This window comes from Mauremys reevesii, linkage group 9 (assembly GCF_016161935.1).
Source record: "Mauremys reevesii isolate NIE-2019 linkage group 9, ASM1616193v1, whole genome shotgun sequence".
NCBI lineage: Eukaryota > Metazoa > Chordata > Testudines > Geoemydidae > Mauremys > Mauremys reevesii.
Genome location: NC_052631.1, coordinates 99587750 through 99614918, shown reverse-complemented (window position 1 = coordinate 99614918; position 27169 = coordinate 99587750). Strand labels below are relative to the sequence as shown.

The window sequence follows — 27169 nt, the reverse complement described above, 5'->3', positions numbered from 1 at the left end:
AAAAATACCACATGACACTGAAACAGTAAGAATGTTTTTTGGAGTGAGGAGAATTACTTGAGTTTGGGCAGAACTCGGGGAGATTTATGGATACAGCTGGTCAAAGCTGCCCATATTTTGATGGGGGGAAATGGACTTTTTTTAAGAATTCCGTTTTTCATGGAGCCATGCTTACAAAGAACCACAAGTCTTTCACCCCCCTTGACAGCTGATGGGAACAACAGAATTGTCTCTCGCTCCTTTTCCTAGGGTGACTAGGATCCAGAGGACTGAACCCAGGGTTAGGAATCTGCTGATTCTGAATCCTAATCCTCTATTTCTGGGTGATTGCTTCTGTATCCTTGGGAAAGCAAATCATATCTCAAGCACTTCAATACTAGGGTGCTGATTAGGGTATAAGAATCTGTATAGAATGAAGGCGGTATGAGAACCTGTACAGAATAGAATTCTCGGTGACTGACCCAGGACTTTAAAACTGCCCTCTGAAAAGGCGCAGGGATCTCACCAACATTAGCACATATTGCAAGACTCACCTTTTTGACACAGCTTTCCTCCTAGGAAATTTTTGGACATCCCTCAGAGGCACTCGGGGCGGAGAAGATCACCAGGGGTAGGTCCTTTTGTCTGCTGTGTTCCTTGGTTAGACCATGAAATGAGCACAGTATAGCACCCTATACAATTACATGCAGACGGACAAGCAGTCAGTACATCTGTTACTTCACCCCGAAAGTGAGACTTTGGGCATGCTCTGTAATGCTTTGACTATCCACTAGGACAGCTTAATGTGATCCTGCCATGTATAAGATAAAACACCATAAAACAAATTGTAACTGGATACAAGTGATTTTTCCTCACCCCTGGAGGTGGATATGTGCATGTTCAGATTCGATATAACATGAATTTCCAAAGGCAGCTGCACAAGCAGTTTGCTCTGTAAGTATGTGACAAAAAAGCACATAGAAAGTGGCATTTAAGTGGCTAACCGGTAGCCTTAAAATAATGGAGAATGCAGTAGTTTTATTAGTAGGGCCCTACCAAATTCACGGTCAATTTTGGTCAATTTCCTGGTCACAGGATTTAAAAAATCATAAATTTCACTGTTTCAGATACTTAAATCTCAGATTTCAGGGTGTGTAGCCGTGTGGGGTCCCGACCCTTAAACGGGTTGGGGGGTCCACAAGGCTATCGTAGGGGCCTTGTGCTATTGCCACCCTCACTTCTGCGCTGCCGCCGCCAACAGTGCTGCCCTCAGAGCTGGGCGGCCGCTGCTGACCAGGCACCCAGCTCTGAAGGTAGCAACGCCACCAGCAACAACGCAGGAGTGAGGGTAGCATGGGGGGGGGGGGCTGGGCTATCCTTGGGGGTGGGCGACGTGGATGACTGTCCAGGGTGCTGTGGTTGCGGGGGGAGATTTCTGTGGTCATCCCCCCCCACTCCCATCCCCAGCCAGCCCAAGGCCCCTTCAGCGCTGGGTCTGGAGTTGGGGAGGAGCAGGGCCGGGGTTGCTCTGGCTGAGGGCTCCTATGGTATGTTGGGCTCCTGGCCAGGCTGGTGAGAGATGGGACTTCCTCTTCCCCTGCAGGGGCCGCTCCCAGTGCTGGGTCAGACCCACCTCTAGAAACCTCCCCCAGCTGCAGGAAGCTCTGGGGCTGCTGGCTGGGAGCCCAGCTCTGAAGGCAGTGCCATTTCCAGCAGTAGTGCCAAAATAAGGGTGTTATGGTATGGTATTCCCACCTTTACTTCTGCGCTGCTGCTGGCTACGGCGCTGCCTTCAGAGCTGGGCGCCCAACCAGCAGCTGCTGGTCTCCAGCCAGGTAAAAGTACACAAAAGACCAGACTTCATGGGGAAACCAAATTTCATGGCCCACAATGTGTTTTTCATGGCCACAGATTTGGTAGCGCTCTATTTATTAGGCGTCGGGGCTGCAACTACCAACCACAGGGTATGCCACTGCTGTCAACTTTAACTCAGCACCTCTTTACCTCCCACATAGACTGCATTTCACTCCAGGAGGACAGCACACGGCTTTGTCTACATTGGCAACTGAATGACAAAACTGTTGTCTTTCCGGGGTGTTAAAAAAACACCCAACCCCCCAAAAATTTTGCCGACGACGAGCGCTGGTGTGAACACTGCTTTGTCGGCAGGAGCGCTCTCCTGCCAATAACGCAAACGCTACTCATTGGGGGTGGACGTTTTTGTCGTCAGGAGCTCTCTCTCCTGACGACAAACAGCTCCGTTTAGTGGCACAGCCGTGTCACTAAAAGCCACATAGTGTAGACAGCCTAATAAAAGCTAAAGATGACAAATTCACATCGGTAATGAAACAGCCTGCTCTTCACATTCCCGTACAGGTCAGTGCTCTCTGCGGCACCTGGACTCCAATTACGGCTGCTAGGACTTTCGGTAATAGCAACGTGCCACTGCAGCAGAGCAGAACTCCATGACCATTTCCTTTAGATTTAAAAATTCAGGATTTTCCTGAACTCTGAATATGAATAATACAACCAGGACAATAGTCCCTGTGTTATTTATTTGGACAACATTTAGTTTATTTACATTGCCAGCACACTGAATTTTCCATGCGCCAGAGATATTTATTTATTTATTAGACAGCACATGACCGTAGAAGAGGTCAAGCAGAAAGCAGACAGCTTTGGTAGCTGGGTAGTGGACACGTGAGGCAGTTTGGGACCTGTTATAAATATCCAACTGATTGCAAGGGTTTTTTTGCACCTTGTTCTGAAAACATCTGGTAGTGGTCACTGTCAGGGTCTCTCAGTCAATTAATCACTGGTCTTATCCGGTATGGGAATTCCCATGTTCCTGCTAAAACAATCATTTCAGAAAATGTTGACATTAAATATGGCATCTTCAGGTTTCAGAGTTAACAACCTATCAAGACAACAAGGGGCAGTTCACACCTCTCAGAGGTATTGTTCCAGATCATCTGCAAACTCGGACGGGGACACGCTGTATTAGTTTGCACTCATGTTTACAATTTTCAGGCTTTCTTTGCAACCATGAAAGCTAGAATTTTCAGTTTTTAAAAGAGAGTTTTGATTCTGGAGCACCAGAAGAGGTGTAAATTGCAACAAACCTTGTGGCCACTTTATCAAAGAATAGAGGGGACTCTATTAGCAGCTTTTGCTGTTTGTCACTAAATGACAGACTGGCCATCACAATACAAAATGATAAACTGATTGTTCTCAAATTAGCCAGTGATTTTGTCTTTTTCCATATTACTTTAATAAATGTAAAGATGGAAGCTGCCTTAAAAAAGCCGGGAGAAACAAAGAGGATTCTGAATGCATGTTTCATTCAAAAGGATGCCATCACAGAGTATCACTTTTCCATTTCTCAAACATCTTAAGGCCAGAAGGGACTATTACGATCATCTAGTCTAACCTCCTGCATAACACGTCATAGAACCTCACCCGCCAATTTCGGCATCAAGCCCATAATTTCTGTTTGAGCTAAAGCAGACCTTTCAGAAAACTATAGAATCTTGAGCCAAACACTTCAAGTGATTGAGACTCTACCACATATCTAGATAAGTTGTTCCAATGGTTAAAATTTGAAGTTGATTATTGTGGAGGTGAGAATTTATTTTTAAAAACTCAAGTTATGTTGTAAAGGCCCTAATGTTTACATAAAAATCATTGGGGCAAATGGAAAATAAGTGTCTTCGGTTGCTAGCGGTCTCTCAATTTGTATATCTACACATTAAGAGGCCTTCTGAATTTGTACCTAGGGCTGTAAACCGATTTCACACGCAACAAAAAATCAAAGCAGAAACACAACTTTCTATCATTCTACAGTTACGTTTACTCTGGTTTCTGTGGCTCCAGATGACAATTTGTCCTTTTATATAGTGGAGGTTTGTTAACAAAATCAGTCACTAGACAAGTTTAAAACTCATGTCAGTTCTTTGCATTGTTTGCTTTTACAAAACTAATGAATAATAATTAGTAAGCAATTAGTTGTACAATGATAAATATCAATTCAGAAACATTTTTTCTTTGTTAGGTACATAGTGGGCAAACTGTTCAAAAGCAGGAGAATTTACAAGTAACTGTCTTACATATGAACACTTGTACGCCAAAACCTGAGATCTTGGAAAAGTCAGCTGTTCTGAATACAAGGGCTTTTGTTCCAGCTCATTCTCTGAAAGAATTTAATTTTTTTCTTAGTTTAATTTTCTGATCTGCCAGCTGGGTATAAGCCAAAAGGGTTATCCAGTCAGACCTTACTGTGATAGATTTACAATGGTAGTGTCTCTCAGGTTTGTTTATTTCATAATTAAAATTCAAATGGATACGACCATTTAAATAATTAAAGGGCAACAGAAAAAATGCCATGAAACCAAACAAATCAGTAAAAGTCATGGAAACCATCAGCAATATTTAATTCAGAAATTCTCTTTGTTCAGGAACTTAGCTGAAAGAAAACAGCTGGCCTTCGTTCAATGCTCTAAATTAAAAACAATCTAACAAGGTCTACGGGGATAACTCTTTTAGCTACATATTGGAGAGCAGATTCATTTCTACCAAGTACATGTAATAGCACTCAAAGCTAGAAAGGAAATTCCTCAGAACTGAGGTAGTTTCTAAGTATCAGCACATTTTCCAATTCCTCACAAGGCAACTTAGCTATTTACAATCCATTTTTTCCCACACATAAATTTATAACCTTTTCAATTTTATGCTTCCATGATTTGTTTTCTAAAGAAAAAATATAGCCAGAATGTGCATATTCTACTAACATCATGTTTTAATAAATAACTGGCTACTTCTAGTAAAATTAAGCCTCCAGGATTGTTCATATCAGCCAAGAATATTCGATCTTTATAGTATTGCAGAAATTTGGTGTGAAAATAAAGTTGAATAAAATGCTGACCCTGAGCTAACAAGTAGTTAATGTTTCAATATAAAAATAGAAAATTATCCTTGCAACACAAGGCTGGAATATAACAAAACCCTCTCTCTGTAGATTATTCTCATGGCTAGAAGCATCCAGCCAGATTCTAATGGCTGTCCAAAAGCAGGAAGAGATTTGCAGAATAATTTTTAGTCTTTCTGCAGACTTTTAGTAACTTTTAAAGTGATTTCATTCCTTTTAAAAAATATATATTTCTTTTATTTATGAGTTGTCACTTACCACAAAACCGTTCCAGCTGGGAACGTGGAAAGGCGGGACTTCCTGCACAGCCAACACTATGGTCACTTGGTGCCTTGGCCAGCAGAATTGTGTGATCTCTGCCAATCCTCTGAAGTGACTGTATGGGACTCTCCTATCAGGTGGAATCTGTCAGGCCCACCCATCCAATTCCATTCCTAAACTCAGGTCTGTCAGATGCGATGTGCTACTGCCACGCTACTTGGCCAGTCTTAACCCTTGACCTTCTGATCAGAGGGAAACGAACTCTCACATAAACGCATCTTATATAAAAAAGATCCCTAAACACTCTCAACGTCCAACTAAACAAATTTGCAGACAGAACACATGTTGGCACTGGCATCAGCAACAACATGAGTTGCATCTGACTGAACACTACCTAGTGAAGAGACTGTGCACGGGGTTTATAGCTAATCGCCAGGGCCGTGGGGAACAACTGACAGCTCTTCTTAGCTTATGTGAACCTGGAATTCCCTGTAGTCCCTTCCAATTTAACCCAACATCCTGTAAAGGAAGTATAACCTGCTCCTGGTATTAATGCTTTATGCAAATGGGGCATATGGTTTATAGACCAATTATGCCTTCACATTCTGTTCTATTGAATAAAGACAAATTACCTCCACTTCTCTCCAGATAAGGCAACTAACATAACATGAATAAATGGGAAGTTAATTACATGAAACGTATCTTTTGCTTGTTGGGTTATTAATTTTCCCCCGTAACATAACATGATAAATAAAACTTGCTTCTGTACAGATATTTCATATTCAGAAACACATACTTGTTACATGCCGAGATAGGACCCTGTTTTTCTTGTAAGAAATGTGGTAAAATAAATTTTTTTTAAAAAGGCAAGTGATGATAACACAAATGCATAGCTAACTACAGGTCTGTATATACACTTTGTTAGCCACCGTTAACATGGATTCTCGTGAACAGGACAAACTAACAGTCCACGTCAGCGTTATTTCCAGAACAGCAAGTGGAAAAAAAACCAACAATACTTTAAACCCAGTGGCCACATAGTAAAAACTGTACACTGTTGTCCATTAACTTAAAAAGCAAAGTCACTAGATGGTATAAAAGTGAAAAGAGGTGCCTTTTAATTCTGATGATAAAGTCTTTTCCCCCCTAAGTTGCACAATTATCTCCATTGTCTTTGCATGGCCAAGAAAAAGATGCTAAAGAACAAGGCTGCTTGTGACAGACCAATACTGGCAGCAGCAGAAGTGTTTGTGTTTTTATCAATCTTGTTAGTTTTCCCAGTAACTTCAGTTACATTGAACTCAAACTCGGGAGAACATTGCTGAAATTCACAGCCACTTCCACTTCCTTCCCCGCTGCTTTCATCACCTATAAGAAACAAACAGATTTTGCTTGTATTCCTTTCAAAGGCCCTGAACCAGAACTCCAACCCCAAAGAGCAGAAAAACCAAGTCCAGTGACTCCTTCCCCCATGTGTTTAATTTTAGGCACTTGCTTCAATTGTGAAATGCTCTAGTGCCTATGGAACGTGAGCACGGGACTCCAGCCACTGAAACTTAAACACACCCCAAAAGTTAAGCCTGTGCTTAAGTGCTGTCCTGGATAGGGATGGATTCTAAGTATTAGGGAAGTTCAGATTCAAATAGTATTACATGGGCTTCATTTCCTGCCCCCATACACTTATATTCTCAGTAGTGCATCTGAAATTTAATCCGCTCCCTCTGTATAAACAACTCGGTTAAAACCCACACGTACTTATATCAAGGAAGTCAACATCATTTCCATTGTAAGCATTCTTCATTTTATTGGTCATCACCCGAAGGGCCATGATTTGCTGACGAATCACTATATCCGGTTTTGTAATGTCAACTTCTACCTCAGGATTATTCACCTGATTGGCTAATCCATTTCCGGTCACTGCAAAGACATACCTAAAAAGGAAAACTTTCCATTATAAAGATGCACATTGTGTTATAAAGTGTTTTAAGATGTTCAGAGGGTTCTCTTACACCCTTTGAATATAGGCCTGCTTTCACTCAGGATTTTGGAGAAACAGGATTTTCCTTCTTGTATAAAAAAAGAAAAAGACCAGGCCCCCCTGCAGTAAAATGGCTTGTGAGGACAGAAAAGGATTTTCCATCATTCTGGGCAATGAAGAGTCTCTCCATGATCATCTTCATGGCTATATGACACGTCAGCAAAGTGTAGTTTGAGCTCAGTGTCAGTCTGGATCAAAGGCAACACTGTTACTCTGCATTTGCACCAGCATAACTGAGATCAGAATTTGCCTCCATGAGTGTTATTTCTCAGGATATGAAAGCTAAGACTTCGGTTTCCTCAATAAACAAAGTATTAGTGATTTACAGGAGAGATCGACAGAGATGTAGTGAATGAAGGACCCAACATCCAACTTGCTGAACTCTAGCAGAAAGATGACGCGTGTAATCAGATTTGTAAGATCAGATGTCGTGAAACAATATTACTTATTCGTTTTAAAGGGCGAGATTGGAGAAGAATTTATATTAGTCTTTCCCAAGCACTGGGGTGGCCAGAATCAGTCTAACAAGTGGCTAGAGGGAACGTGCTGGTTGGGAGCATGACGATGTACAGCAGAGATTGACTCTAGATCTTTTGTTTTTAAAAGTGCAGAATTAGCATCAATAAAATTAGGATTTATGATTTGCATGAGAATCATCACCTAAAGAGAAGGACGACTGTATAGCTTATTTAGGAGTCTAGAGCCAATGCTAGGAGAGGCTTGTTTTGATTTAAAGTAACCAAAGTGAAGAATTTGAGAAAAGTAACTTTTTAAATCTAATTTGGTTGATGATTATTTATTCTGTAAAAATGCATGTTTGTAAGTATCACAAGTTAGATCCTGATTCAGGAAAGCATCCTTATTCAAGAACAGCAGCATGTGCTTAACTTTAGGCACTTGCTTAACTCTCACTAAAGTAAATGTTCCATTGCCTATAGACTGAACATGGGATGCCAGTCAATTCGACTTAACCACATGCCTAAAATTAAGAGCTGTACTTAAGTGCTGTTCTAAATCGGAATGGATTTTAAGTGTATGCTTAAGCGCTGTCCTGAATTGGGGCCTTGCTGTTCAGTGTTTACTATCATTGTTGTGGTTAGATGTTCTGAAGAAAATTTGGAGGGAGATTTAAGTGAGAGAGTTAATTGATCGTTCCATCTTTTCAGAGCAGTGCCGTATAGGAGGATAGTGACACAGGATTTGAAACTCTGGGGTGGGGCTGGGGATGAGGGTGCAGAAGGGTGCTCCGGGCTGGGACCAAGGGGTTTGGAGGGGGATCAGGGCTGGGGAAGGGGGCTGAAGTGCAGGAAGGGGTCACGGGTGCAGGCCCTGAGCGGCGCTTACCTCAAGCAGCTCCCAGAAGCAGCAGCATGTCCCCTCTCCGGCTCTTATGCAGAGGTGTGGCCAGGCAGCTCTGCACGTTGCCCTGTCTGCAGACACCACCCCTTCAGCTCCCATTGGCCGTGGTTCCCAGCCAATGGGAGCTGCAGGGGCACTCTGCAGAACCCCTTGGCTGCCCCTATACATAGGAGCCAGAGGAGGGAACATGCTACTGTTTCTGGGAGCCACGCAGAGCGGGGCAAACCCTGGACCCCACTCCCTGTCTGGAGCATGACAAGCCCCAGACTCCGCTTCCCGTCAGGAGCTCAAGGGCCAGATTAAAATGTCTGGAGGGCCAGATGCAGCCCCTGGGCTGTAGTTTGCCTACCCCTGAGTTAGAAGGTTTCCCTGGTGAGTAGAGGATCGATGGCATCAAATGCCTGGGATAAGCTACCAGCAGAGGCAGATACTGACGCTATTTATTGAGAAGACGACCCAAAACGCAGGGAAGCAGAGTTTTAGAGGTCCATGAAATTTAAATTATGCATAAAGGGCCTGCTCCTGCTTTCATGGGAGTAGATCGCAAAACTCCCATTGGTTGGGGGAAAACCAAAACAAACCCCGATAACCATTCCACAAAAATTTCCAAGCTGTTTTCATTTCACAGGGTTCAAAAATCGGTCCTTTTTCCACAAAACTGTCGGCAACTTTTTCCTCCGTTTTTTAAAAAAAGTTCTTCTTTTGCTTGGGGTTTCAGTAAACAAAAAGCTTTGATACAAGATTTCAAAAAAGTCAATTACAAAATTGGGGAAAGTTCTGGGGGAAAAGACAAAACATTTCTACCACACTGATAATTTCCCAAAAACCTCTCTATTCAAAAAGAGAGGTCATTTAAAAAACAAAGTGTGAAAAATTTCAGCTGGTTCTTCTGCTAACCTCAGGAGTGTAAGGTCAGACCTAAAACACTGCTAGCGCCATCCAAATTCACTTGTCTCTCTTTCCTGCCCTCTGATTTCTGTTCCTACAAGAACCCTCGTGAAGGTTCCGACCCCTAGAGGAGACTTGGCACTTAAAAACATGCTGGGCATCATCATGGGTTTCTGGCAGGTTTGATTCTCAGCAGCAGTCCCACCCTGCCCTACCTGCCAGAAGTGCTCCATGATCCCTGGAACAGACCCACCACCCCCAAACCTGTATGAACAGCAGGAATCTAGAGGTCAGCCAGATGCGAATCAGGGTGGTCCTGTGAGTAGGGCATTACCCTAAGACTTGAGATACCTGGGTTCAATTGCCATCTCTGCCACAGACTTTGCATGACCCTGGTCAAATCACTTAGGTACAAAAAAGTTTTTTAAAGCAACTAGGGTGCTTAAATCTTATTGACTTTCAGTGGGACTAAGTTGCTAAGGAAATTCTGAAAATATTTCCCTCAGAGAGACTGTGCCTCAGTTATCAGCTATAAAATGGCACCACCCTACCTCACAGGGGGTTGTGAAGATAAATACATTCAAGAGTGAGAGGCGCTCCAATACTCTGGCGACAGGCACCATGTAAGACCCTGAGCTAGATAAATAGCCAACCCACAACCAGACAGGCTCTGAAGGTCTGAATTACAAGGTCAGACACGAAGGAAGTTAGCTCAGTTAAGCTTATCCAGACCTGCTCTTGGCACTTCCGTTCCAACACTCATCCTCAATGACACGCCCGGCAGCCATCTTCTCATCATTACAGATGTTCCCAGGGAGAGATGACCAAAACTTTTTGGCTTGCTTCAGTTTTTCCTTCACATCAGTAACCTATATTAAAAAAGGAACACAGTATAGAATATCAACGTGAACCAAATTTATTTCTCAAAAGTAAAGCTGAAAATGGATTTGTATCACAAGAGACGGGTTTAGGCCAGATCCCGAGCTGGTGCAAATCAATGGAGTTTCATCAGAATCAACGGCCTCTGGGGAGTTTTTAAATGCAAAATTAAAAACAGATTTTCAAACACTGCATTATTCATATGTGAAACCACTAAGAGAGGCACTTACCTGAAATACAAGTGCTGAGCTAGCTCATGTCTAGCGTGGTAAGTAGATTACACCCTTTAAAGAAAGTTGCAAGTTTCCTCAACTACTTTTAAAAAGACTATCAGATTATGGACTGGCAGAGATACAGACTGGGGCGCATGCACGCACGCCCCCCCCCCCCTCAATTTAGTTGAGCCGCTCACCCATGCAATCTGCGAGGGTGACAAAGCACAATATGTTTATTATGAACAGTCTTGTTCTGTATCAGTGAGACAGGTCAATAGGCACTCACCAGTCTGTCCAAACTCGTGCCAGCAGCTGTAGTTGGCCGCTCCTCCGGGTTGTAGGGTCTAAAGCGAGCACTGAAGCCACTTTCAGAGACTGAGCGAGAGGCCCGGCCCTGCGTCAGCGGTTTAGGCTGTCCGCATCCTTGGAAAACCTAGGTGAATTGATTAAGTTGCTTTAGAGGACGGATTTCACACCAGACATTTACCACCCCTCAGTATTCCTATCCAAATATTCCTTCCCCAGACAGAGATGAGACTAAATACACATGAATTGCAGCTAAGGCCTGGTCTACGCTACAGTTAGGTTGATATAAGGCAGCTTACATTGACCTAACTCTGTAAATGTTTACACCAAAATGTAGCTCCCCCGATGTACCCTGACGTAATAACTCCACCTCCATGAGAGGCCTGGACCTTAGGTCGACGTAGTTAGGTTGAGGCAGTGCCAGTGTAGACACTGTGTTGCTTACATCGACTGTTGCTGCCTTTCAGAAGCTGTCCCACAATGTCCCATGCTGACAGTTAATTCGGTGCAAGCGCTCCTGGGGTGGCCACGCACCCGCCAACACATGGAGCATAGCATGGAGATGCAAAAGCAATTTAATGACTGCAGTGGCTCTGCGTCGACGTAACTTAGGTCGACTTAATTCTGTAGTGTAGACTTGCCTCAGACAGTTATTTTAATAGGGGTAGATAAATTTAAATAGTGGAGGAATTAAAAAGAAAAAAGCTAAAAAGAAAATTCTGGTTTTTAGTGCTGATGATATACCTTTTGAGACACTTGCACGCTGTTCTCCTGCATGTTCATGATTGCATCCGAAATTTTCACATCAATTGGGTCCATGACTGACTCAATGTTAAAAGGACCCTCTAGCCTCTCAGCCACCATCAACATAGAATCTAATACAGAAAAAGAGATGTTAAGAGTTTTAATGGAGGGACTTCAAATATGGCACAAGTGCACAGAGCAGACTAGGTTTACTCTGCTTGAAGCAGCTCACTTAAATCCCACTCCAAAGTGAAGGAAAATCTCATATACCTTTCTCAGGTATCTTTAGTGTAACACTCTTAATAAAGCAACTGCTAGTTGCGTTTTGAAACTTCAAATGAACGTTTTGCTCTCTGTCACGAGATCTTTTATAATAGGTATCACGTGACTCAACTTGTCAGCTACTGTCAAGGATTAGAGACCCACCTTGTCTGACAAAGCGGAAGGCCTAGGCAACGACAACAGGCCACGCCACATACGTGCAAAAATTAGCCATTGAAATCTACCGCTGCATGGTAGGCGTCTTTAAAAAACAGATGTTCTACTTCTGGGTTTTAGTTATTCCAGCTAGTAAAGGGACTGAGATAGAAGCTTGTTGGACCAATTACAATAAACCTGTATACAGCAAAAACTCTGTTTAATGAGGGAGAATAAAAATCACAATTTCCTTCAATTCAATCAGCAAATAGCCATTAGAACTAATCTCTACTTATAGAGAGGATATTACAAGTACTTCTATTTTAAACAGGGCTCCATTGTATCTTTTTAAAATATCTCCACAGTTAAGACAGAAGGAAAAATATCAGTTTCTTTATATTTACTATGAATGAAGAAAGCAAAGGAGATGGTGATTAAAATCTACAGCTAAAGTTTGTAATTTTTTTTATATTAAAGAGAACTTTTCACATCTGAAAAAAAAAATCAAAAGTTACACTCAATAGCATTATGCAGACAGCACAAGTTGAACAGTGAAACTGCATGAGACCATCACTAAAGGCTTTAGACTAAAAATTAACGTTGACATTTCACTTATGAGTGAGGAGATGGAAGAGATCTATGGCAACCATCAACTCAGTTTTCCTCTCACTCCAGGATCATTCCCTGCTGTACATTTACTAGTCAAATGTAGCACTAACTATGCCAAGCTATGGGGCTTCCACCACTTCCTTTGGGAATATTATTAGCAAGGAACTTTTGTAATGTTCAGTTTGAATGTTCTCTTTAATTCCCCCTGTAACGGGAATGCCCTATTATACTATTCTTAACTACTAATCTCCCTTCTTGGTGTTTACTTCATTCAACTATTTGGAGATGTTACCAAACAGTTATCTCCTAGCCAAGCTATAGTTAACTCCCTCCTCATTTTGTCAGGATACAGCTACAAACTTGTAATTTTTCAATTGTTTTTGGTTTTTAATTCTCATAATCCTAAGGCCTGGGTCATGCAGGAGGTCAGACTACATGATAATCATAATGGTCCCTTCAGGCCATAAAAATCTGTGAATAGGTTCCCTCTTACTTCTGATGATGTGCCTGCTCAGATCCAGGAAGTGGAAACAGGCGTTTCTCATTCAAAGAACTCAAATCTGCTGAATTCAAGTTTTTTGCGTGATACTCATTCCCCCATCAGAAGCAGAATGTTCCTGTGGATTTATACATGTTTATAAAGAGACTCCATTTAACACAGATTTATTTTTGGCTTTGCCCTGACGCTCAATTAATTTTCAACTAAATTAAAATATACCAATAAAAATGCAAACTACAATTAAGCTACCTGTACATTTAAAAACACCAGTGTACCGTATGCAGCAGCAGCATACTGATCAGATAAACCCACTTATTAAAAATGCAAATCAGTATTTAAAAGTATTTTCTGTGGGCTGGCTGACTGATCAGGCGTTAGCAAGCACATCTCAAAAATTATCGAAAAAAGATAAGAATACTTCAGAGCGCATAATTAATTTAGACCACAATTAACGCCAACCTTGAGAATCACGGCATCATTGAGTATATGCTCTCTCTCAATTAAGCCAAGATGCCAATATTTAAGAACCAAAATCTGATGAAAGCTACAATCTATAGGAACCACACTAGCACATAGAGCAGCAGCATTAATGACAGAGCTGCTGCAACGGTGTGGCTGGAATTTAACCATCAGGGACTACAAAGAGGTCTCCACTAAATGCATATATATATATATATATAAAACAAATGAAATAAAGAGTCTTAGACTGTATTGTGGTGGCCTCCAATAAAGTGATGCTTCAAATCTCTGAGTAATGACTGCTAGCATGAATATACCATTGTGCCAGAGGAGAGAAAAATGCTTTTGATGTGCTAGCAAATAAAGACTTTTGTAAACAAGTGGAGCACAACTTAAATGTGTTCACCATTGTCAAAGCTTTTGGGGGTTTTCACGCACATAAAGAAGATCCCATCATCGTTTGGAGGAAGCCGCTCATTTCAAATAAAAATATTATGAATAGACAGATAATAAACACACAAAATGTATAGTATTTAACAAGAAAAATCTTCCATTTTGTAACTACTTAATACCCCGAGTGGCCAGGAAAGGCCCCAGATCAATAAAGTGTTTGTGAAAGACTGAAAGGAAACATAAACCCTAATTCTTCTGGCTGTTTGGCGTCTTTGTAAACTTTGAGCTGGGCCGGCCATACACAAGAGCATGGGAATGTAGAGCGAATTGGGGTCTTTGTTACTCATGGTGCCATGGCGTTACATGTATCACAGCTAAGGAATGCAGTCTCTGCTTTGACTGCTGATATAGAAAATGCATTCGGCCTCCAGCAGAGCTGCCAAAGCTGGCTATAAAAGATAAGGAAAGTAATAATTGGCCTTGGAGAATATATTCAACTGTAGCTCTTCAGCAGCAGTGATGGCTGCTGACAAGAAGCACTAAATGAAAATAAACTTTCATTAAAAAAAGAACAAGAAAAAAGTGCATCTAGGCCACAGTTTTTATTTGGGGGATATCCGACTGGCTCCTACCTCCTGCCAGGAACTGGCTGGTGTACCCACCAGCAATCATAACTAACAGTAAAGTCCCTCTGGCAGCAGCAGTTGACATTAATAAGGTTGGCTATGATTCAAGCTAATGTTAGCACTGCTACACGATGTGATGGTGAGCAAGCTGCACCTAAGCATAATTTATGGTTTTATTGCAACATGCCTCCTGAAAAAGTTTTCCCCCAACGTTTCAGGTTCAAAATAATTGATATTTGTACAAATGACTGCAAGGTGGTTCAGAGCACCTCATCTGTCTCACAAAAAGTTTAGCATAATGCAAAATTTACTCCAGCTCTATTCATTTGTTACGAATGCACCGAGGATGACAAAGAACTTTGGGAAGACAGAAGTGGGTTGGAAAAATATATAGTTCCATCCCTTGAAGAGCATTTTCCTCCTGCATACATTTGTCCTCGCGTCTGGCATTGAGACGATCCTCAGCAACAAAGCAACTCGATCTTACTAAGGAAAGCAATTCTTGTGCATTGTGCCACCAATAATCAGAAACCCACATCTTCAGCTTCAGGGTCTAACTCGGAGAACAAAAAGGCAGTTTTCAGACTTAACCCCAAGATTTGATTTAAGGGTAGGGAAACCTTGACCATTCATTAACAGCAATCATTTGAAAAAGGAACAAATTCCTTTCACACAAAATAGCAGAGAGATGTATATGGAGACTGAATTCTACAATCTTAGAGTAGATTAAACCCCTGTGAAAAATCATGAAAAGGCGATGGAGATTAACATTGTTCATTCATAGGGGGGTTTCCAATAGCTCATTTGAAACAAAGCATGCCCTGTATAACTGTGTCAAGAACACATTTCAAAACCGGTGACATGATTTATAGTTAATTAGCAGCGGGGATGACAATTAAAACATTATTGAACATGTTACAACTTTTGCATGGTGCTTTACAGACATAAAAGAGAAAAATTCTCTGCCTTGAAGAGTTTACAAATCTCAGGCCCCATCCTGCACAGACTTACATACATGCTACACTTAAGTCACTTCATCTCCTCATGCACTTGAAGTGAAGCATGTGGAGGGTTTTTTTTAGAAACTTTGACAGAAAGCACATCTTAATGCTTTCAATTCCTATATTCCAGGTAAAAATAAGCAAACAATGTAAAAAAGGAACTATATAATTGCAAGTGTAGCATTGAATACCTAAGTAATGAGTGGGCAGGTGACATTCTGGGGAGAAAACATTTAGAGAATTATGTCACCTTTCCTCCTGGGAAATGTTTACTTATTTTTTGTCTTGTATAATAATCTTCATTTTTGTACGCAATTACTGAATATCACTGTAGATGGCTTTCCCCAAGTTTAATTTTCACTTGCATACAACCTGTAGCAATTAGCTGCTTACTCTTTTGTTTGCTTTCTAGCATTATGCCTTCCCCCTTCCATGGGATTCCTCTTTCCTGCCTGGACTAGACCTTTGCAAGTCTTCCACTCTTCAAGCCATTTCAGCTACTACTGGGGCTGAAATACTTAATATTCACATCTGTGAGAGCGCGTGTGAAAGTCAGTCTTCTAGAGGATCTCTTGAAAGCCTAATTTAGTGCTGCACTTTCAAACAGTGTTAAAGCGGTAATTAGCTCCCTCCACGGAATGAGCAGGCAAAATTTTCATTTGAAAATATTATGCACATGCATTGTTAACGTAGACAAGTAACGTGTGTGTGCGTTTGTGTGTGTATCAAACTCTAGCTTAAAATATGGTAATTATCAGCAATTCCTTTTTTTAAACATGTGCAATTTAAAGAGTGGAAAACCTTTACTAGCCAAATACTTTTTAAAAATGTGCTATTACTGCATGTAAATGCACCACTGTCTTGTCAATGACACTCAAGCACCATTTGTGCACATCAGCACACATTGCATGAAGAGAGAGGGCTGCGCCTGAAGGATCCTTTTACAGACACATCAAGACTCCTTTAAAACATTTTCTTCACCTTATTCTTAAGGTATCATCACTTACTGAGCACCCCAAAACATGCCAGGCACCTCACAGAGAGAGAATTTGGTCCCACTCCAGACTGAAAATTAAAATGTCAAACTCAAGTTTAGTATCACTACTAGCAAGGGTCGAGAAACAAGAGGGAGAAGAAAGGAACAGGAGGGACTGGGTAACAGTAATAACTTTGCATAGTTACCAAGTAAGGCATGTGCACGTTTTAATGGAAGATGTGGGTCTACAGGCCTAGTCTGAAGCTCCTGTAGTTAACAGACTCTAACGAATACCTCACCCCCACCAACCCGCTATTCCTACAGACTTCATGGCAGAACTAAAGCTTTAGGAGGGATAATGGCTTGATGAACTGGTTTGAGGATGGCACCCCAAGTTAAAGGGATAGCATGGAGAAAGGCATATGCACCTATTGCAGAGAGAAGGAGATCAAGGCGCACTGAGGGTGCTGGGAAAACAGACCAGGTCAAACACAGGAGAGGCTGCATGGGAAAGGGCCTTGGAGGCAAATCAAAGGGCCAGTTTATCCATGTCACTCCACTGACATGGCTAGTGTTAGGCCAATTTACACCAGCTGAGGATCTGGCCCAAGCTGTTTTACTGTGACACACAACGTGACCGACAGCAGAAAAATGACTCAAAATCCAGGGGAGGAGGAGGAGAAGGCTGTGACAACAGGCCAGAGAGACTATTCTACCAGTAACAAGCTGAATGAAATGGAGAGGAAGCAGGTTAGAGTCAAACATATCAGAGATGGGGAGGTTGCAGAAGCTGGCTTGAGTCAGTGTGTGGATGGCTGATTTAGCAGCAAGGATAGATAGGAAGTGAGACAGGGCTTGGGCACACCATGTACATGGATTGTAGGCCAAAAGGACGGCAGTGGCTCCTGGAGGAAGGCGTGATTGCCAGTATTCCCGACAGCAGAAGGCCAAGGGAGACTAGGATGGAATCAAGGGCTTGAGCCTGAGCCAGGAAAAGATCACTTGAGACTAGTAAAGAATGGTTTCCATGCAGCGGAGAGGGTGGAAGCCAGTCTGGTGTGGATCCAGCGGTGGGTCTGAATCCTTATCTCCTCAAGGTTTCAATGGCACCCTCTGCTCTTGGGGTCTCATAGATTCAAGGACTGGAAGAGACCTTGAGAGGTCATCGAGTCCAGTCCCCTGCCCTCATGGCAGGACCAAATACTGTCTAGACCATCCCTGATAGACATTTATCTAACCTACTCTTACATATCTCCAGAGATGGAGATTCCACAACCTCCCTAGGCAGTTTATTCCAGTGTTTAACCACTCTGACAGTTAGGAACTTTTTCCTAATGTCCAACCTAAACCTCCCTTGCTGCAGTTTAATCCCATTGCTTCTTGTTCTATCCTTAGAGGCTAAGATGAACAAGTTTTCTCCCTCCTCCCTATGACACCCTTTTAGATACCTGAAAACTGCTATCATGTCCCCTCTCAGTCTTCTCTTTTCCAAACTAAACAAACCCAATTCTTGCAGCCTTCCTTCATAGGACATGTTCTCTAGACCTTTAATCATTCTTGTTGCTCTTCTCTGGACCCTCTCCAGTTTCTCCGCATCTTTCTTGAAATTCAGTGCCCAGAACTGGACACAATACTCCAGTTGATGTTTTAAGCATCCTGTATATGCCCGACTAACAAAATGTCGAAGGCCTGGTCTACACCTAAAACTAGGTATGTCACTCAGTGGAATGAAAAACTCACACTCTGGAGAGAGACAGTCAGGCCAACCTAAGCCCCAGCACAGATGCTGCTAGGCTGGCAGAAGATTTCTTCCACTGATCCAGCTACTAGCTCTTGAGGGGGCAGATTAACTGCAGTGACTTCAGAAGCTGTGAGATATTGTAGGATCGGTACCTCCCTCCATTGCTCTGAGAGCAAACTCAGAGCGATGATCACAGAGTTACATTCTGCACAGACCCTACAATTCCTAACCATTTCCAAAGTGAATCTAAGGTTCTACACTTCAGACACATGAACGGTTTCCATGCTCTCAATCACATCTTCATCCACTAGTGTGCATCTGTGACTTGCTGGCAATGCATTTGGCTGTAATGTGGGGATTCCCACGGTTAGAAGCTAACTTTGGAACTTTGTCCTCGTTAGAGCTTTTCTTCCTAGTATTTAAAGAGCTTTGGTATATTCTTACAGACCTTATAGTACCTTTTTAAAAATCTGTTGCATTTATTGTGTAGGTATAGAAAGGAAACGCAGGTGCAAAACACGCTATTACAGAGGATGTTTAATGCCAGTTCTTGTCTAACCTGGTCATTCATTTATCCCAACCTCTACATATGTTATAAAAGCACAAGTATTATATCATTTTCTTGTGCCAGAGATAATTTAGGAGACATTGGAAAGGAGAGGAATAAATGGTCAGTTTTCACAATGGAGAGATGTAAACAGCAGGGTCCCCCAAGGATCCGTACTGGGACCAGTGCTGTTCTACATATTCCTAAATAATCTGGAAAAGGGGTTAAGCAGCAAAGTGGCAAAATTTGCAGATGACACAAAATTACCCAAAATAGTTAAATCCAAAGCTGACTGACAAGAGTCACAAAGGGATCTCACCAAACTGGATGACGGACCAATAAAATGACAGATGAAATTTAAAGGTTGATATGTGCAAAGTAATGCACGTTGGGGAAAAAAATCCCAACTATACATCCAATATGATGGAGTCTAAATTAGCTGTTACCATTCAAGAAAGAGAACTTGAAGTCACTATGGGTGGTTCTCTGAAAACATCTACTCAGTGTGCAGCAGCAGTCAAAAAAGCAAACAGAATGTTAGGAACCATTAGGAAAGGGACAGAAAATATCCTAATGCCACTACATAAATCCATGGGACGCCCACACCTTGAATACTGCATGTGGTTCTGATGACCCCATCCCCAAAAAAAGATATATTAGAATTGGGAAAAGTACAGAGAAGGGCAACAAAAATTATTAGGGGTGTGGAACAGCATCCATATGAGGAAGTAGTAAATAGACTGAGAGACGACTAAGGGGGAATATGATACAGGTCTATAAAATCATGACTGGTGTGGAGAAAGTCAAGAAGGAAGTGTTACTTACTCCTCCACATAACACAAGAACCAAGGGTCACCCAATGAAATTAATAGGCAGCAGGTTTAAAAAAACAAAAGGAAGTATTTCTTCACACACACACAGCAAATCTGTGGAACTCATTGCCAGGGGACGTTGTGAAGACCAAAAGTATAACTGGGATACAACCCTATGCTCCAGGTGTCCTAAACCTCCAACTGCCAGAAGCTGGGACTGGACAACAGTGGATGGATCACTCAAAGTGCCCTGTTTTGTTCATTCTCTCTGAAGGATAGTGGGCTAGATGGACCACTGTGGCTGTTCTTTTGTTAAACAGATGAAAGAGCTGCAAGGTTGTAATAGCAGAGCAATGTGTGATACCAGTGAATGGTCAGCAGCGTAAGATGTATGTGTCTTGGGGCAGACAGTCTTAAGAGGTATCAAACCTCTATCACAGACAATCTCCATTACTTCAGTGGAGAATTCTCTGAGGCCATTACACACGACTTTCACTTTCTTGGATACTGTGTTGGGTTCAGGCTACCCACCTACAAAGCAAATAGAAGAATGGGTAGAATTGTGATGGTCCAGAGATGAAGTGCTAGCCAGATGAAATGTGTGTGCCATATGTGCACCTTTTTTTTACCTTCCATTATTAAAAAGGTTGGCCTATTTCAGTAACCTTCAAGAGACATAAAAGACACAATAAAACACAGTTTTGCTCTAAGGAGGTTATTTGTATGCTGTAGGTCAAATTTATTCTGAAAATCGTATGAACTGGAGAATGGTTTTGATAGAGACACACTGAGATAAAAGTTCCATGTTGGCACCTAGCAGATCCACTGAGAGGAATATAAAGATTTCTGCACTTACATAAGAAGCAAGGAGCATCTTCGGTACCACACACAAATGCAGTGCAAATGGGAACACGCCATGCCAGACACATACTTATATGCACAGTTATAATCCACATTGTCTCACCTATAAAGTTATTCCACTCTGTGTCCAGATCCCCTTGATTGGCTAAACAGCCTCTCATGACATTAAAGCAGTAGTTGTAACACGGCCTCACAGTAACCAGGCCTCGACAAAATGGACAGTACATCATCTTCAGCAGCGCTCGCTCACCCTGAGGTGTTGGGTTTACCTTTAAAAAGAAAAAGGGGGAAGGAGAAGAAAATTACATGTCAGTCACAAAAGAAAACACACACACACACACACACACACCCCTACAACAGCGCAGGAAAGAACACTGATGAAAAGGAGCAGAAATACCAGTCGGCTGTGGCTCGTAGCTGTAGTTCAGCTGTTCGGTAGTTCTACCTGGAACACAGCATGATGGCAGACAATCGATTTATTCTCTCTCACACTCACTCACACACACACACACGCACCCTTACCCACCATGTTGGGTGTGCATGGCTCTTTGCAGGACAAGACAGAGTGATGGGTTGCTTCCCTGCATACCTTAATCTAAACTGGATATCACATCTAAACATGTTATTTAGGTTGCAAAGACAAACACTCTGAAGTTAGGAAATGCCAGATTTATAGTTGCTCAGGCAACCTTAATTCCGTCCCCTTGTGCCTCTCTCCTGTGCACTGAAGGAGGCAGGAGTTCTGTGGGAAAGATAGCATGTGACCATGTAAGCAAGCACTACCATAATGAATATGCACATACCTAACTTCAGCTACAAACTGTAAACAATGCAATCTCTGCTGAAAATAATGTCAGAGCTTCTTGGCTGCAGGAGTCTTTCAAAAAATGGAAAGTACTAGGCAACCTAAGTAGAGCTCCGTGTTTTTCACAGAGGTCAGAGATTCCGTGATTTTCCGTGACTTGTGCGGCCGGCCCAGGAGCCGCCTGAGCAGCTCGGGCAGCCCCTGGGTCAGTCTCACTGGCTGCCGCTGGGGCAGTCTCGGGCCCCCTCACCTCCCAGCAGCAGGAGTTTGGGTGTGGTGGGGGATCAGGGCTCGGGGCCGCTGTTTACCGGGAGGAGGGGCTCCTCTCCCTCAGCTCCACATGCTGCCTCTGCCAGCAGACAGGCACCGCCCCTGCAGCTCCCATTGGCTTGGGACGGAGCGGAGGCAGCACATGGAGCTAGGGCCGCTGCTTCCCAGGAGCTGGGTAAGGAGCCTGCACCAGCCCCACCACCCGTGCCCCCATCCCCAGCACCTGCGGTGCCCCCAAATCCCCCCTACACCCCTCCCCCAGTTTTAGTCAGGGAGGGGTATTTTTAGTAAAAGTCATGGACAGGTCACGGGCCTGTGAATTTTTGTTTACTGTCCATGCTTTTACTACAAATACCCGTGACTAAAACGTAGCCTTACTTAGAATTAACCAGCAAGGAACACCATTAACACAGGCAGAAGGTTAAATCTGCTCCTTCCCTCCAGCCGGTGCTGTTTTCATTTCTACTTGTCCGTGAGCACCACTGGGCTTGGCTCTCTCTGGTAGCCTTGCCCTTTTACCTCACAGCCCAACCTTCTAACACAACAGCTCTACGACAGATACCTCGGGTTAGTTTAGATCTAGTACCTATCTGCGTTAAATAATAGCCTCTCTCTCCTGGAGCCATCCCTATTTGAATGAGGTTTGCAGCTACATGTTTTTCAATAGCGCACACCAGAGATAAGAGGAGATGAATCTTCAAACTGACTCATCCCAGGTTTTTCACTTATGTTCATCCAAAGGGAGCTCTCTGAAGTAGGTGATGGTAATCCCAGATATCCTTTACAGTTCTGTTTTCAAAAATGACTCATGATCATTCACATTTTAGTCACTCCTCTTTGGCAAAGTTTCAGATCATTACATGACACAATTTTCATATATAAAGCAAGTCTTAAAAGCCATGATCAAGAGGTACACTACCATGATGCATTTATGCCAATGGAGTTGTATGGTTAAATGCTACACACCAAACCGAAAATCTCTCTCTAAGAATAAATAAGCATTGATTAACCACGTGAATTATGTAGATGGAAAAACAAAGCAAGATCAGATTAATACATTTGCACTAAAGGATCCTTCACTGCCTTTACAAATAACACTAACTGAGTATTATCCAGGAAAAGATTGGAGTATTATTTTTTTCACCCAGGAGTGAACATTACATACACTGGAAGAGGAGTGTAGTGGTTAGAAGTGGCATAACCAGTATCAGCTACTGGAGGACTGGGGGGGAGGAGGAAGAGAGGGGGCTCAGAAAACAGAACAGAGAAGAAATTGTTTATTGTTGTTTATTTAAACCCTGGCACCATTGGAAGTGACCAGTCTAAATCTCTATGCCTGAAATAGATACTACAGCATGTAGGAATTGGAAAATTTATCTGTGCCTTACCTGAAATTTTTCCTTTTTGGAGTAATGAGGTGAACAGATTGATGACACTAGATTTCTGCTCTATGAAGCAATGGATGCAGACCAGACAGTCAATCAGCAGGAGGAGAGTTTTGGCTCCATGTCTGATGATAGCCTAGGAAATCTCTAAACACTCCATATCCGTAAGGAAAATTAAGTCTTAAGACTAAACAGAGCAAATCTCCTGCTGAGCAAGGAATTTGATGAACAACCAAACTGTCAGTGCCAATTAATAATCCCATAGCTTTTCCCAATTAGCACCCCATTCAGAGTAGGTTGGATCTGTGGATCTCATGACTCCAAGAAAGAAAATTTTCAGGTAAGGCAGAGATAAATTTTCCTATTCTTATTCATAAGGTCTACAGAGCCGTGACATTGGGATTTACATAGGGGAGGAACAGGGGAACCATACACAAAAGGGGGTTATCCTTCCCTAATAGTTACTGGAATCCTACAGTGAGGAGCACCCCTCTCTGGAAAGTAGAAGCAAATGCCTGGACGTCCAACTTGGAGAATATGGAGAACATATGAACAGATGACCAGGTGGCTGCTGTACACATTTAGTCATATGACGCATACGATCCTTCTACCCATGAAGTTGCCACAGCTCAGAGAGCGTCCCTTATTCTGGAAGATGGAGTTACACTTTCTGAACTGAGCAGTGCAGTGGATATTCTTTTGAGAGCTCTGTGCATGTCCAAAGTATGCCACAGTTTCAATATGGGGAGTGTCAGAACTGGGCAGAATGATAGAATGACAATTTCCAAGTCATTTCCTGTGCTCTATGAAGCCTGGGATTAATATTTGCTATGAACATGGTGTCTGTTCTGGGTACCCACTTTATCTTTAAGAAAGGTGCAATATTGATTGAAATTCCAGGAAAAACAGCTTCAAGTCAGACACTGTGTGTGCTGACAACTGCTATCGAAAGGGCCATTTTAATGGTTAGAAAGTAATGAAACACCTTCGGGAGTGGTTCAAATGGAGAGCCTGTAATGGCATTGGGAACCAGGTTAAGATCCCAGGAAAGAACTCTATGCACTTCAGGAGGATGTAGCAGCGATGCTGCCGGCAAAAACAAACAAACAAAAAAACGCTGGACATCTGTGCAAGAGGAAATGCACTACTTTCCCACTGCATTAAGACTGTTGGACACAGCAGCAACTTGGCCTTTAAGTGTCTGAATTGTCAGGCCCAGCCTGAGTCCAACTTGAAGAAATTCAAGAATCAATGGTACTGATGTAGACATAGGGTGAGACCTTTGAATATACTCTTAATAGATTTATTTCTGGAAGCTAAAAGCATGGATATTGCCTCTTCTGAACACTCTTTGGATTAAGATGCTCCGTTCCAGAGCAAGACTCAGATGGACTGGATTCTGATACATGATTCTTAATGGGTTAGAAGGAGAAGACTGAGATGCTGCTGCTCAGGACTTGACTGTCTGTAGGACCTGTATGTGACAAATATCTCCCCTGCTTAGAAACGCTGAGTCCCTGACCACCTGGAAAAAGTAGCCAACTTTATCTGTGGCAGTGATAAATGGGGTACACTGAGGATCCTTCTGGCCTTATAAAAGAGAGAGAGAGAGAGAGAAAGAAAGAAAGGGTGCGCCACGAGGCCTCTTCTTCCATTAGGCAAGCAATAACTTGGACATTAGGACATGGTGACCAACAACGAGATCCCGATACTTTCCTCATCTTTTCAGCATGGTGGAAAACATCTATCCCACCGCTTACACCTTCCCAGGGTGCATGAGGAGGGATATACATTATCCTCATGCATGCATATATAGCTTGGCTAGAGCATATGTAGTCCTCATAACCCGTAAGCATCGTTTACAATACTTTGAATACTCTTGCCTGAAAGAGTCCTATTGACCATCAGTATGATTTTGGCTTCCAAGTGCCTAAATCCCTTCTGAAAATAAAACTTAAGACATTGTAATGCTAATGCAGAAACCCCAAATACCTTATAAAATCTTGGCCTTAGTCTAATTTGGCAGAGCACAATGCGAAGAGAGGATGTCAGAAAAACAAAAACTCAGTTCTGATGCTTCAAAATATCTAGCCTTAAAGATTTAGCATGAGAAGAGTATCTTCCACAAGAACGCTTCTCTTGGGCAAGCAGCAGTGCCTCAGAGAAGAGCCAGTCTATACACTGGGACGTGTTAGAGCAACAGGGAAGAACCAGATCAGATGATTTATGGTAGGAAAACTAAGAACAGGCAACAGTAAAGGTGTCATCTGCTAGCCAGATGGTTTCTACTTCCATAAAAAAATTTATTCTGGGGAGAACTCAACTTCCCAAACCCAGAGAAGGGGAATTTAAACATCACCAAGTTCAGTTTTTCATTTGGCAAAAAGTTCCTTGTTTCATTCCGTTCAGGAGTAAGCACCAGGGCCATCTCACGGCCTGTCAAAGATCGGTCACAAGATACCATTAAGCCTCAAACCACTTACAGACCTCTCTCCTTCAAGACTGCATTTCATCTGCTTCAGTACCGATGCCTGAGAGTTCTTGCACTTCCCAATTAATCGCTCGAGCGCCATGTGGCTGTGATATGAATTTGACTGCCGTTCTCGCACATACACACTTCACTTGAGCTCATTTCTCTCTTGATGTTTCATGTGTTTGGTAGATTTTTGCATACAGCTTTCCACTTTTGAGCAGAAGACTCAGTAGGATAGAAGTCAACACACTTTTGCATCCTTCCTTCCATATCTTCGCAAACAGTAGGCCTGACTAATATAGAAGGGAGGAGATCTGTTTAATTTGGGAAAACCAGCACAAAAACAGCGCTATATTTAAACCTCAACCTGTAGTGATCTCTGGAAGTCATGACAAAACAGTTACTCACCTTCTGGTAACTGCTGTTCTTCGAGATGTGTTGTGCATGTCCATTCCAATCAGGTGAGTGCGCGCCGTGTGCATGCCAGCTGGAAGATTTTGCCCTTAGCAGTGTCCGTAGGGTTGGCCTGGGTGCCCCCTAGAGTCGCACTTTCATGGTGCCCAATATAGCACCCTGCTGACCCCCACTCCTTCAGTTCCTTCTTGCCGGCTGCTCCGACAGAGGGGTAAGGAGGGCAGGTATTGGAATGGACATGAACAACAGATCTCGAAGAACAACAGTTACAAGAAGGTGAGTAACTGTTTTTTCTTCTTCCAGTGCTTGTTCATGTCCATTCCAATCAGGTGACTCACAAGCCAAAATTCAGAACGTGGGGTCGGAGTCATATACTGATTGGAGCACGGCTCATCCGAAGGCCACATCATCTCTGGCCTGTTGTGTGATGTCACAGTGCGTTGTGAAAATGTGTATTGAGGACCGCATTGCCATTCTGCAGATTTCCTGTGTCCAAAGTGCTTGCAACCAAGAGCGAGGGATGTTCCAGCTAGCCGTCACCAGCTGTGAGAAGGAACTGAAGGGGTGGGGAGTTGGCAGGGCACTATATTGGGGGCCATGAAGGAGTGACTCCAGGGGGCGCCCATGCTGACCCTCTGGATGCTGCTAAGGGAAAAATCTTCCGGCTGGCATGCACACATCTGATTGGAATGGACATGAACAAGCATTCGAAAAAGACGATATTACAGAACTATCAGATGAGAGATTGCTTTTAGAGTTGCCACTACAGGGGTGTGGGTGGGGGTAGAATCTGTCTATCCAAATTATGGCATTTTGTTACCTTTTGAAAGTGTAAAGAAACAAGCAGGGATAATTTATAAGAGATTGTTAGGATGCAGATTTTAAATAATTACACCTCACTGCTACAACAACAAATGCTTAAGTGCTGGGTATTGCTGCAAAGGAAAGCTTATCAAACTGCTGGCAAAAGGCCAGTACCAAGTCCAGCCCAACAGTCCAGTCTATAGGATGTGTCAAATGCTGTCCCGGCAATTCTTCACAAGCTTTTAATGCTCACTCTGCAATGCCAGGTGCAAGCCCCTAAAACACAATTGTATGTAACAGTAAACCCAGATATTCTGTGCTGAGTCTGTGTTTATCTTGGAAAGAAACTCCAGTTCATTCAAACTCTGCTCCAGAGTGACCCTCAAAACCAAATAATCCCCTATCTAATAAAACTGAGTCCCAAAGAAAGCTTTATTTGCTGAAGAGGATTTCCTTTAGCCGATCTGAGCTCAGGTGGTACATT

General features: G+C 42.7%; 1 protein-coding gene across 1 annotated transcript in view; it reads right to left on the bottom strand.

Annotated features, from left to right (window-relative positions):
• Positions 1-3809: 3809 nt before the first annotated feature.
• The window catches only part of GPC4 (glypican 4), a 107137-nt gene continuing 83777 nt past the window's right edge, over positions 3810-27169 (bottom strand). Inside the window, 6 exon segments of the mRNA XM_039488704.1 lie at positions 3810-6532; positions 6920-7095; positions 10182-10318; positions 10830-10976; positions 11594-11724; positions 20638-20803. Coding sequence (XP_039344638.1) covers positions 6324-6532; positions 6920-7095; positions 10182-10318; positions 10830-10976; positions 11594-11724; positions 20638-20803 — 966 coding nt within the window. The 3' untranslated portion in view covers positions 3810-6323.